Source organism: Daktulosphaira vitifoliae, unplaced genomic scaffold (genome assembly GCF_025091365.1).
Source record: "Daktulosphaira vitifoliae isolate Bord-2020 unplaced genomic scaffold, ASM2509136v1 Scaffold_2, whole genome shotgun sequence".
Taxonomy (NCBI): Eukaryota; Metazoa; Arthropoda; class Insecta; order Hemiptera; family Phylloxeridae; genus Daktulosphaira; species Daktulosphaira vitifoliae.
The window spans coordinates 1,647,670-1,661,301 of NW_026099573.1; the positions used below are offsets into that span (position 1 = coordinate 1,647,670).

At 24.8% G+C, this 13,632-nt stretch overlaps 1 protein-coding gene across 3 annotated transcripts; it reads right to left on the reverse strand.

Moving 5' to 3' along the window:
* Positions 1 to 620: 620 nt before the first annotated feature.
* On the reverse strand, positions 621 to 13,346 carry LOC126897708 (T-cell activation inhibitor, mitochondrial-like). 3 transcript variants are annotated; one of them, XM_050671509.1, is made up of 11 exons: positions 13,210 to 13,346; positions 12,984 to 13,150; positions 12,775 to 12,913; positions 12,594 to 12,717; positions 11,835 to 12,102; positions 10,947 to 11,167; positions 10,801 to 10,892; positions 5,688 to 5,788; positions 1,282 to 1,425; positions 1,083 to 1,214; positions 621 to 1,024 (listed from the first exon to the last, which is right to left on the reverse strand). In XM_050671509.1, exons 2-11 carry the CDS (start codon positions 13,007 to 13,009, stop codon positions 787 to 789), a joined length of 1,485 nt encoding a protein of 494 aa, XP_050527466.1. In that variant the 5' UTR covers positions 13,010 to 13,150; positions 13,210 to 13,346; the 3' UTR covers positions 621 to 786. The 3 variants fall into 3 exon arrangements, with proteins under 3 accessions (XP_050527466.1, XP_050527467.1, XP_050527465.1); XM_050671510.1 differs by having other exon boundaries at positions 12,984 to 13,147; positions 13,210 to 13,341; XM_050671508.1 differs by lacking the exon at positions 13,210 to 13,346 and having other exon boundaries at positions 12,984 to 13,200.
* Positions 13,347 to 13,632: the final 286 nt, after the last annotated feature.

Genomic DNA, 13,632 nt, shown 5'->3' on the forward strand with positions numbered 1-13,632 from the left:
TTTAAACTATATTTATTTTCTATAATGATAAATGAAATTACTAGAGAAATCGAGAAGAGGTACCAAGTTGATTTTGTTCGCTGACAATATAGTATTAATAAAAGCAAAGATTATCTTTACTAAACGATATTTTTTTATGTCACAAATCTAGTTGAACGTACATGTGTCATAATTTAAAGTAATTTAACACTATACCTTTACTCCCTCTTATATGTTCGTTCCTTTTATTTTTTAGTCTTTCCACTTATTCATCTAAGCATTCTCTGCTACATTTATTCTCCAGTCAACCGCGTAATTTTCTGAATCATGCATTATAGCTAGTCTTACTACAGTCTTAGAAAACTTACCTTTCAAGTCTATTTAAAAAAAAAAATTAAATGACTGAAATTCTTTTACCGCTAATACACCAGACGCTTCTATTCTACTCTCCCATCGTTTTTCAATACTATCGTTTTTTTGCACAACTGATCCTAAGTACTTAAAACATGTCCTATAACGTCCTTGCTTATATTACATCAATAAACTATTTTTAAAATTATAAAAGCACAATAATTTAATTTAAAATACATTAACTCAACAATTTTTTTTTCAATAAATGAATACTATGATATTGTTTTAATGTTACAAAAGCAAAGTTATTTTTTTGAATGTATACAATGATCTAAATTCATAGCTTTTAATACATAACAATAAAGTGTTCAAATTATTAAACCATTTAAGTAATAAAAATAATTATTTTGGTGATATATTAAATGGTAACACTATTATATTATTATTAATAATATTTTACTTAGTATTCCAATTCCAAGGAATACAAATTTGTCCATCAGACATAATGCTGTAGTAAGTTGTAATACAAAGACGCATACCACTAAAAATGCGTCTTAATTTATTCCGATTATTATATAAATTTTGACAACATTCAATCATAAGACTTGGGGTAATGCAATCATCTTTCACCATTGTAATTAGATTTAATTCATTAATACAACTTTCAAATAAATCTTTTTCGATGTACTTTTCTCTACAAATAAAAAAAAATAATAATTATAGTTATAATCTTATTGGGTCAAATTTTTTACCTTTGATATTTTTTTAATAACTCATTGGCAGAAGACAAATTGTTTGTAATAAAATTTACTAATAAACTAGCTGGGCATGATGCAGGAACAATGAATTGACCCGTTGGTGATACCATAAGTGGCCCTGCTTCACTAAATAAAATTATATAAATAATAAAACATAAATAATATGATAATAGCACATAGGTTTTGATCATACGTTTCTACTACCAATTCAAAAATATTTAAAGTTTCTGGCCAAACTTTAGGGTAACTATTGCGTCCTTGATAATCACTTAATGAAGTAGTTAAGTTGCGGAGATTATTTTCATATTGCTTAACTATAGTTCTGGGCTGGAATTTTCTACAAAATAAATGAAACCATTATTAATACATAGGGAACATGGAAAAAACAATGCAAGTAACTTTTTTTTTTTAATTGACATTTTGATGACAAAAAATTTCTTATTAATGTAATGTAATTTTTAAGCCATCCAAATTAAATATAATATATACTTATAGTACATTTAAGTACAAAATCACAAGGAATTAAGAGTTGGTCAACGAATGTGTATTAAAAACCATATGAAAAAAAGAAACCCACTTTTTTAAGTGATCGCGTAGTTGAGACAAACTTGGTGTCATATCAAATTTATATTTCACTCGGTTTTTTAATGAAATTTTGTTTCCCTCATTCACTAGCTATACATTTTATGTTATTTTTCAAACAATCTTTGCGAGTTGAAGGAATCAAAAATTCAAAAAAAAAGTAGTTTAACCGATCTTCAATTAGCATAATATTGAATTCAGATCCATTTTCAGGATTTTTATGGTAGGTACCTAAAGTTCTACTTTAGTATTAAAACAAAAATTTTTTTTACTGATCTGTTTGCATTTATGTTCACAAAATTTATTTGGCTTTGCTTAAACCTTTATAACTATAATGTATTTAGAAGGGGCGATCGGCCCGGAGAGTATTCGATTTTTACAAAGCACATCCTTTGTTAATGAACAGTATACGAATTAGTTAATTTTAGCTTCGATGCGAAGCTAAGAAGGTATTGGTTTTACTATGATGAATTTTTTTTTTTTTGTGTCTGTTACCACTTTTTCTCAGCTCTGACTGAACCGATTTCTTTCAACGATACGTCAAAAGATCACAAATTGTATCTAATCGAAGACATTACCCTCAAAAATTGAAAAAATTTCCCTTGTTCCCCATAAATGGGGGAAATCTCCAAAAAAATTACAAATGTAAAAATCGCTAATTTTCGACATTTTTTTTACTTAAAACTACCATAACTTTTTTAAAAATAATCAAATTAATATAATTTTTCATTATATAAATGCATGAAGTATTTACCTATAATTTGGTATATTTTTTTTTATAAATTTGACCCTTTACCTGCCCACAGGGGTGGATTCAAAATGACAACTTTTCACAAAAAATTAACTTGTTCAATTTAACTTTTGAAAGTGTTCCGAAAATACTGACACTTATATATACATATATATATAGACACTATATATACCTTAAATTAAATCTTATGTAATAAACTTTATTTTGAAAAAAAAATTTGATCTCTGGATTTGTCTTTATGGTGAAAATGGACATCAAAGTTAAAGATAAAAAACCCAGCACAGTGGGGTCGAGGCATAGTGGGGACGTTGCATAGTTGGGTCCAGTATAGATTTAATCTTACAGTGATTAAAATCACTGTCATAAGAAACGCTTCGATGCAAATCTGTAGATAGTGTTTAATTCTAAGAAATTGGTGGATAATTACAAAAGCTGCATTNCTATGAAATTGATGGATAATTACAAAAGCAACATCAACTTCTATTTCCTTAATTATACCCAGATTAGTAATTCTTTTAATTATATAATTTTTAAAATTAATTGTTTTCAAATTATTATTGATTTTGATTTTTAATATGTTAAAAGTAATCATTTTGAACCTACTTTTTTTTGTCCTTTAAAGTGAAAGTTTTAATAAGAAAAAAAATGAATTTATTACCATAACTTTTAGCTCAACTTGCAAGTTTGAAATTGACATTATTAAATAGAAAAAAATGAAATTGTTAAGATTAATATGCAATCAGGAAATTTTATAATTACTATTTACAGTACATTTATCAGATAAGTTTTTTTTTTTTACATTTTTATCGTAATGGATCACTTAAATAAAAATCATAGTAATCATTTCTAATTAACTTTTGGTGTTTAAAGATTCTACAATTGAAATATGCAGAACTCAATTAATTTTAATGATATACTTTAACTAAAAAAACCAATAAAAAAAAATAGTTAAAAAAATTTACTCAATTATGAGCGTATTATAAAATTTAATTATAATTGTAAAAATCCATCGTAAAATTCAAGTGAAACTAAAAATTTTTTTTTTTTGAAATTTATGATTTATATAGCAACATGTATGTTACAAAAAAATTTGGAATATTATAGACTGATTGTAGCACACACAAATAGAGTAAATATATTATGAAATTACAAAGTAAAATGATTTCATTTTGTAGTTGAAACCTATCTCATATCAAAACTTGATTCGTCAATAAATACTTTGAAAACATTAGAAATGAATGATTTTAATTGTTTGTATGGAAAAAGCTAGTTAAGCTACTTTTTATTTGAATAAGGAATATTTTTTCGATTTTTAAGAGTAATAACTTAAACTAAATACGAATTGTAATCATTTGACGTATCGTTGAAAAAAGTAGGTCTAGTGAGGGTTGGCAAAATAAATCGTAGCCACAAAAANACACAAAAAAAAAAAAAAAAACATAGTAAAACCAATATCTTATCTGCTTCGCATCGAAGCTAAAAACAAACTGAAAAGACGAACTATTGACAGTTATAATCTTCGCATAATATCGCGGCACTTTCGCTGATTCTCGGGCGTCAAAAAGTTTGAAGCGTTGATGGCGACGGTGCGCGGGTGCAAATTGGTTCGTTAAGTTCGGTCATACGGCACGTCCGGAGCCGATGGCGTACATCCTCGACGTTGTCACGTTGACAGCTGGAAGAAGAATCAACGTATCGTTTGCAGCTGGTTATCGTCGACCATACGGCACTTATTGGACTTTGCACCTTGGCATATGGCACGCGATGTTGGTCAGTCAAATACTCATAGTAGAGCGACAGCTGATAAAGGTGGCACGAGTCGCAGGGCATCAAGTATAATGAAGCGAACGGGGCCGTGTTAAGTCTTATTCGATTTTTGTTTCATCTCGTGTATGGCAAAGAATTTTTGCATTTTTTTCTTAATTCTTGTTAAATTTAAAACTTGTTCAATTTAACTTTTGAAAATGTTCCGGAAATACTGACACTTTTATATATATCTTAAATTAAAGCTAATATAATATACTTTATTATGGAAAAAAATTTCGGACTTTATTTTGTTACACAGTGAGAAATTCTCGATTTTATTTTTTACATTTTTAACTTTATAATGCTATAATTTATTGAAAAGTGTATGGATCAACACAATTTTTTTATGAGAAATAATATTTTTTAATAATCCCTTTTTCATTCAGAATATAAATAAGGAAATAGCAGATCATGTAGTTTTTGGAATAATCCACCAATTTTTTAAAATTAAACACTATCTAAAGATTTGCATCGAAGCATTTTTTATGATAGTGATTTTAATCACTGTCAGATATCATTATACTTGATCCAACTATGCCACGTCACCCCTTTGCTGGGTGTTTTATTATCGTAATATTAATAGTTATCTACGGTTTAGAACCGTAGATAATTGTGAATCGAGATATATTAAATTATAGATATAAGAGGTATATATTATCTGTAGCCACGTCTGGAACCGTGATCAGTTACTATACAAAGAAGCAATGATTATGATTGAAGGAGCCTATTTGCTGTTTACAAGCAGGTAAATCTATGCCTATCAGTTCCAAAAATTTGGTGCGTTACCGTCAAATATAAATTAGGTAGGATTTTCAATTCCGCCAAATCGATAGTTTATACCTATTTACAAATAGAAGATTGAAAACTACTGGTTAAAATATTAAGCAAAATAATAAGTATCTACTTTTCATTTAATCGAACTTTTTCCTATTCTATTATTGATAAATAGATAACAGTGCATTGATAATCGATATGTCGATAAATATTTTACTACCCGTTCTTTTTTTTTTACTTTTTAATTAAAATGTCATTTGAATATACCAGAAGCGGGTCCAACAAATGATTTTATTGAATAATTTCAAGTTTCGTTTTATATATAAATCATTACAAACGGATAACATACGTTGGCGTTGTTTTATAAAAGAATGCAAAGGTACCGTTCATATGAATGAACTTACTGAAATTAACAATAAAATAATTTGATCAATTTAAATTTTGCAGTTGTTATTTTAAAAATATGTGTCAACTAGGCGATTTTTTCATATTAAATATACTAAATTTCATTTTACAGTATACAATTTTTTATAACTTCTCCGTAAATCAAAATCAGTGGAATTTTTGGTGTACTGCACATAAAAAAAAAAAAAAGGCAAAATAAAGAGTATTACCAAAAATATTATTTTACCATTCTGTAGATTCTTCTTAATTTAATAACAATTACACGATAATATTGAAATTACCTTCTAACCACTTTTATATCACGTAAAACCCTGGAAGTTGCTTTTTCAAAGGCCGGTACTGTTAGTAATATAGTATCTTCTTTGGGAACATTTTTGATAAACTATATAACAAATATACATTTTATTAACTATCAAATGAGTATATGCAGTGGTTAACATTGGAATAATTAAATATCTATTATCATTTTATCAACTTATAACACTAGTAAAATATTTACCTGCTACAAGTTGACCGATTTGACGGAGTACAGAGCGTTTAGTAAGTAAGGAAACGGGTTTCATAATGCTTGTAACAATTGACCCGTTTCCTTACTTAATGAAACACTCTGTATATAATTATATAAAAAGCAAATCAGATATCTATGTTAAGCTCTAAAGAACAGTACTCTACAGAGAACATTGATTATCATTATTATTTCATAAAAAATAACTATATTACACATTTTTTTTGCAAAATTTTCATCCAAAATAGGGGTGACTTGATTTTTTATGAAAATTATCATAACCCCTAATTTTTTACTATATCAGGCTCAATGTCATAATTTTAGAATAGATAAAACTTTTATAAACGCAAATTTGTATATATATTTAAATGGGATGTCCATAGTATTAATATTTTTTAAGTTAATTGCTTTTTAATAGGCTTACCATTGAATCGAATTTATTTAAAAACTAATAATGTAACAAATCAATAAATTCACTGTAAAAATAATCTATTAAATTTAAATACAATTCAATGTATTTATAGAACCATTTCACAAGAAATCTCATAGTGATGTAAGAGTAATATTAAATAAAATATTAAAATACAAAAATATTGATAATACAAATTGAAAACTTAACACTCCACAATTTGTATTTATTAAAAAAACATAATTACTGCAAAACCATTAAAACATAATATTAGTTTTAAAAATTAGTCAACTACGTTAAAAAACAAAAATACACATGTATAGGAAGAAATATTAACCAAACAACATATTAAAGTTTAATATAGAACTATGACATTCCTATTTCGTTTTTGAATTTGAGAAATAATTGCTTCCTTAATGGTTTTATTAAATTATCTGCAATGTGTTCCTTTGATATCAAATATTTTTATTGAAACAACTCTATTGTTAATTATTTCCTTGAAAAAATTAGACTAAATATCAAAGTGTTTAAGTCTTTTTTACAATTATTATATTTTTTAGAATTTGACATATTAAAACATTGAAGTTGTTTTTCAAACTTTAAAATAATTCTTATTTAATATTTATTTTATTAATATTGGTTTAAACCAATATACAGAATTGTTAAATTTACATATCATATTATTGCTTCTATAATCCTTTGTTTGTTCAATGAATAGGTTTTATTTTAGTTAATTAAATTTTCCCTTTATAAACCCATCTACACGATATTAACTGCATATTTCTTGTTTTTATAGTATTGTTTTTGTATTATTCAAATATTGGTCTCCATCTCTTCTTTCATTTCCTCTATCCACTTAACTTTGTTCATTTTTTAGTGTTTCACTATAACTACATGGTACACGCTGTAAACTATGTTTTTAGTGTACATAGCTGCTAAAGCATTGTATGAGGTTCCATAATTATTTAAGTATAAAAGTGTTTCTTTTGTCTAAATGATCATTAGATTTAATTTTCTTCAGCTAATTAATAACTAAAAAATAATTGAAGTATTTTCAATAAATGTTCTATTCAGTTCTTCATCTTCAGCATAATTCTCATTTACTTTTTCATTATTTTACTCAACAAATTGTTCTTTGTTTTCTTCAGGTGTAACAATAAATTCCTCTTCATAACTAACAATTAATTGCACTTTCTTTTGTTTTCATCAAAAATCAATTTAATTTCTGTTATAACTATATTGTATGACTTTGGTGAAAATAAAAATAGTAAATATGCAACTAAACCATCTTGTAAATTAGCACCTGCTGATTTAATTTGTCTGATTAACTCATCAAATCTGGTAATAATTTTTTACATAGATTTACATCAAAAATACTTAGTTAACAACAATTTCTTTAACAAGAACAGTCTTTTAGACTGTTATTAGACATTTTTTTCAAATGCATTCAATAATTTCTATTATATTTCATAGGTCGTACGAAATTCTCTCATATAGATGAGAATCTATAATACATATAACAATATATTGTTTGAGATTTTTCTTTTTAAATTCTTCTAATTTAATAGCATCATTAATGAAAATACATTCTAAAACCACATGTTCAACCAACAAATATTCAATTCTTAACTTCCTGTAGTAAGCTAATACTATTAAATTATTTGATTATTTTTCAATATTCCTTTTTTTTATTAAATAGTTAATAAAGAAAACTTACATTCTGATCCTATAATCTGTTAAAATAATGTATTCAATTTAATTACAAAAACAATTTAATTAACCATTTCATATGAATTCACAATGTTATGCAAGAGTAATATTAAATATTAACACAAATATAACACAAATTAATAACTTAATATTTACTTGTGTTATAAGATAGAAAATGTTTTCATTAATCAAGTGACTCCTCTTTTTATTTCAGAATTTAGTTACAAAATTCATTGTATTTGCAAATTTTTATATTTTATGAAAATCAAGTAAAAAATATATAAATCTCCAAATTTTCAACAAAGAAAAAATTATTAAATTATCAGTAGAAAATTGATCAAAAATTATTTAATTATAACCAAGCAATAAAAGATGAACTGTTCATCAGATTAAAAATATTATAAGAGCAAAATTATTTAAAATTTTTTTCTATCATATCATTAAATAAGGGTTCTCGAAGAAAATTAAATTTAAAAATTTTTAACCTTATAAAGGATGAAATCAAAATATTAGCTTCGATGCGAAGCGGAGAAGGTATTAATTTTACTATGTGTTTTTTTTTTTTTTTTTATGTCTGTTACCACTTTTTCTCAGCTCTCACTGGACCCATTTCTTTCAAAAATACGTCAAAAGATCACAAATCGTATCTAGTTGAAGACATTACCCTTAAAAATTGAAAAAAATTCCCTCGTTCCCCGCAAATGGGGGAAATATCCAAAAAAATTACAAATTTAAAAATCGCTAATTTTCGAAATTTTTTCACTTTTTTTTCTTAAAACTTCCATAACTTTTTGAAAAATCAACAAATCAACATAATTTTTTTTTATACTAAAACCTTAGATATTTACCTTTCATTTGATATCATTTTTTTGAAAATCTATCACTTAACCTGCTCATTGGGGGGGATTTAAAATGGCAACTTTTTTACAAAAATTAATTTTTTCAACTTAATTTTTGAAAATGTTCCGGAAAGACTGCGTCCTTTNTTTCAACTGAACTTTTCAAAATGTTCCGGAAAGACTGCGTCCTTTAAACATATATCAAATTAAAGCTTATTTTATGTACTATAAAATGAAAAAAAAAAATTTGTCCCGACACTTTTTTTTCTACATTTAAACGGCTGCCGTAGTTAAAAAAACACTATTTTTGTGTTAAAATTTTCGATTTTCGATTTTAAATTTTCAACTTAAAAATGCTATAACTTTTTGAAAAATGTATATATCAGCACAAATTTTTTTTTTCTAAATACATTATAAGTACATCTTTCATTTGACATACTTTTTATTAAAATTGGACAATTTCCCCTTATATAGGGGGCGTTCAAAACTTAAAATATTGTAAAAAACATAGATCTTTTTCAACTGAACTTTTGAAAATGTTCCGGAAATACTGCGTCCTTTAAACATATATCAAATCAAAGGTTATGTTATATACTATCAAATGAAAAAAAAAAATTTGTCCCGACATCTTATCTTCTATGTGCAAATGGCTGTCGAAAATTTAAAAAAAAATGTAATGTTTGCGATAAAAATTACATTTTATCGGGATGTTTTTTGTACTTAAAACTGCCATAACTTTTTCAAAAATGAACAAATAAAAATAATATTTTTTTGTATTGAAACCTTAGATATTTCCCTTTCATTTGATATAATTTTTTTTGAAAATCTAACACTTATTCTGCTCACTGGGAGGATTTAAAATAGTAACTTTTTTACAAAAAATAACTTTTTCAACTTAATTTTTGAAAATGTTCCGGAAATACTGCGTCCTTTAAACATATATAAAATTAAAGCTTATTTTATGTACTACAAAATGAAAAAAAAAAATTTGTCCCGACGATCTATCTTCTATACGCAAATGGCTACCATATTGAAAAATATACTATTTTTGTATGATAATTATGGGTTTTGTATTTTATTTTAATAGAAGTTGATGTTGCTTTTGCAATTATCCATCAATTTTTTAAAATTAAACACTATCTACAGATTTGCATCGAAGCGTTTCTTATGATAGTGATTTTAATCACTGTCAGATAAAATCTATACTGGACCCTACTATGCAATGTCTCCACTATGCCGCGACCCCACTGTGCTACCGTTTATATTACTACATTTTATTATAGATTTTTGTGAATTAAACAATTTTATCCATTACGATAATTTTAAATTTTCAATAATTTCCAACAAAATTAGTCTTATCCTTAATTGATCATTCTGTATATATTTTTGTTATTTTCCATTTCTTTAAAAATATATTACTTTCCCCTTTTAGTGTCCTTTCTTCTTTCTAAGGCTATTTCCTCATTTCATATATTATTGGGTTGGGTTATTATTCACTTAGAACAATTTTCTGGGACTAACTCAATTAATTTTATTATTGATATTAATACATCATTGATTTCAAGAATTTCCTTTTTTGTTAGAGCTCTCTGGTAAGTATTTCATAGACAAATACTATGATCGATATCTGTCTATCTATCTTGTTAATAGTCACAAATAATATTTAAAAAAAATAGATAATTGGAAGATACAGAAAAATAAAAATCATTCTTCTTTATAAGAAAGCAATAGATTAAAATTAAAGGGGTTCAGTTAAAATGACATTGTAGATATAGTACAATCATTAAGTCTCATTTTATATCATGTAAAATGAGACCTAGTTGACATTATATAACTTAAAGTCAAGTAAAATTTTCTTTTGAAATATCTACTGCAGTGTATTTCATAAAATAATTGTGTCATAAATATTTTTATATTTGTAATGGTCTTACATCAAGCCAATTATGTCGAACTTCACCGCTATTTAAAAGAATAATGCCATCCAAACTCAAGCCAGTATCTCTTCCAAACATAATTGTTCTACCTAAAACAAAATACAATAGTTCAACTTAAAAAAAGAAAAAAATCTATTGTATACCTTTTAATAAAGCCATATCACTAGGATGATTTTCCAATAATGTTTGAAAACTCACAAGACAACCAATAAAATGACGTATATCCCATCCACAATCAAACTCAATACTTTTGAGTTCCAATTGCTTGCAAAGTTTTGTTTGTATACGAGATACTTCTTTTCTTATTGGCTCATATTTAAATAACTTTTCTCGGGCAGTTTTAGAATTTATCTTCAGCCATTTACTAAAAAGAAAAAAATTAAAACAAATGTATATAATTATATTAAGTGATTCCTTAACTATGTCCATGTCAAGCATGTGTCCAGGGGTCCCACTGGGCTTTTATTAAACAATTTTTGAGTGACATCATAGTTGTGAAGAAAACTTGATGATAATATTGAGTGAAGAGGGTGGAAATTTTCTTTAACACTTTTTCCAAAATAAAATCATGTTATAAAGAAAATTATATAAAATAAAAATATATTATTGTATAATATTATATTACATTATCATTAAGTTAAAATGATTAAACATACATTATTTTCCCTTCGATTTTCCTATTAAAATTGTATCAACTTGAGCTTTAAAAATTATAGCATTGACAAATATGTTCAGTAACTTAAATTAATGATATAAAATTATTTAAATCAATGTTTCAGAAAACCTTAAAAATGTTCTATAATAATCATAGAATTATTATGTATAAATTATTTATTTATTTAGTTTATGTTTATATAAGTAAATTATTTAGATTTATACATAAATAAATACATTTTTGTATAGAAAATTTTAGTATGCACAGTACAAGATTTTTAAAAAATGAATATAATATACTATTTAATATTTTAAAGCATTTCAGACAACAAAATTAAGGAATCACTTTGTAAATTGTGTAAGTAAAACTGATTTACTATAAATTATTTGTTATTTGATTTTGTTTAATATGTTTATTAACTTTGTTTACTAAGTTTGGATCATTATTCCATACAAAATCATTTTTATATACATAATTTGGCATTTTATTAGTAAATAAGTTTCTATTATCATAATTAGGCAAATATTTTTTTGAAGTCCATCCATCAACATAAGATGTACTAAGATTACAGCTTTGCAGTATAGTAGAAACTGTTTGTTTAAGATCATTTTGATTTAAATATATTTTAACAGTTTTTAATTCATCTAAAATAAAAAATATACATAAAAATAATATAACAATATTAAAAATATATAAAATAAAAATATTACCCATCCACCCAAATTAGAAACAGTTACGAGTACTAAAATGTGTTATTTTTCATCTTATCAATAATTATGTAATACAAAAAAATAATGCAATCAAAATTGAAAATATTTAGTATTTCAAATATAATTACTTTTAAAAAGTATTCAAAATAATAAAAAAATATTCAAATACTAGTTTTTAAATACAAGGATTTGAATACTTTAACAAGACTAAATAACTAATGTACCACAATACCCACCCACTTACTATTTCTACTATGACATATATCATAGAAAATAGATAATTAGTTCCAATATAAATATCATTAAATTAACAACACTTGTTGTCTGTCAATCATCAATATTAATTAAATATTAACATTTATATAATATCAATATTAATTATATTCAAAACCTATATTTTTACTTAAATAATTTACTTTACATACTAATATTTTGTGTTCCATTTTTAGGTTTCAAAAAAAATTTTACTGTTACAGGCTTAATGGGCTGATTTTTGCGTGATGTCTCTAAAAAAGAACTTAACATTTGTAATGAACACTCATTGGTTGCCTGATAAAAAATATAAAAATTATATATAAGTACTAAATAATTAATTTATAAAATTACTCTTTCATTTGGAAATTTTCCAAATAAATCTGGGTGAACTGAAAAATAAAACGGTCGTAGTGCAGTAGACAATTCACTGGAAGATACTTTTCTGTACTGTAAAAGCATACAACCACATACATAATTGTTCCTAATAAATCTATACAAATAATAATTTTGATTCATTTAAAAGTGATGATAAGAATTAAAAATAGATTGATTTATAATACCGTGCTGTCTTCATGTAAATCATCATTCAAAAATGTTTGATACCATGAAATTTACTCACAAAATATTTTTATTTTATTTATTTGTTCACATCAGTAAAAAGTTTCAATGAATGAATTGTGTCTGTAAATTACATTGATTGGTTTTTGATACATAAACTAAATTTCTACTGCAAGAATTTTTTATTAATAACAAAATACTTATATTGTAACATAATCAGTAAGTTACCATTATTGTAATGCGTAATATATATTATATGTATATTTTGCATTGTTACTTGATAACAATTATGATAAGTTGTCAAGTTTGGTAATTTAATTTGTTTTTCATAATATTAAAATAATCTACTTAGTTACGTGTCATTGTAAAGATGACCTGAAAAAATTACATTAATATATTAAAAAAAAAAACTAAACCAAAATTGATTGTTATTCAAAAAATATCGGGCCAATTTTATTTTTATAAATTATCAAATATACCAATACTTGTATACACTTTTTTTTTAATAAAATAATACAATGTAACAATGTAGTTTTAAGGAATGTATAAAAGCGTCCATTATTTTGCAGTAAAACTTTAATAATAATGAATACAATAATAATAGTCACTCTTAAATTTTGTTTCATAAATTTAAATCTATCATTATAATTA

Excerpts from the sequence above, each read along its gene's own strand:
- LOC126897708 (XM_050671509.1), bottom strand. The coding sequence starts at position 13,009 with ATGATGATTTACATGAAGACAGCACG. Across the intron at positions 12,718-12,774 it reads GAAAATTTCCAAATGAAAGA|GCAACCAATGAGTGTTCATT; the intron begins GTAATTTTATAA and ends ATTTTTTATCAG. Across the intron at positions 5,789-10,800 it reads TTCGACATAATTGGCTTGAT|TTTATCAAAAATGTTCCCAA; the intron begins GTAAGACCATTA and ends TTTGTTATATAG.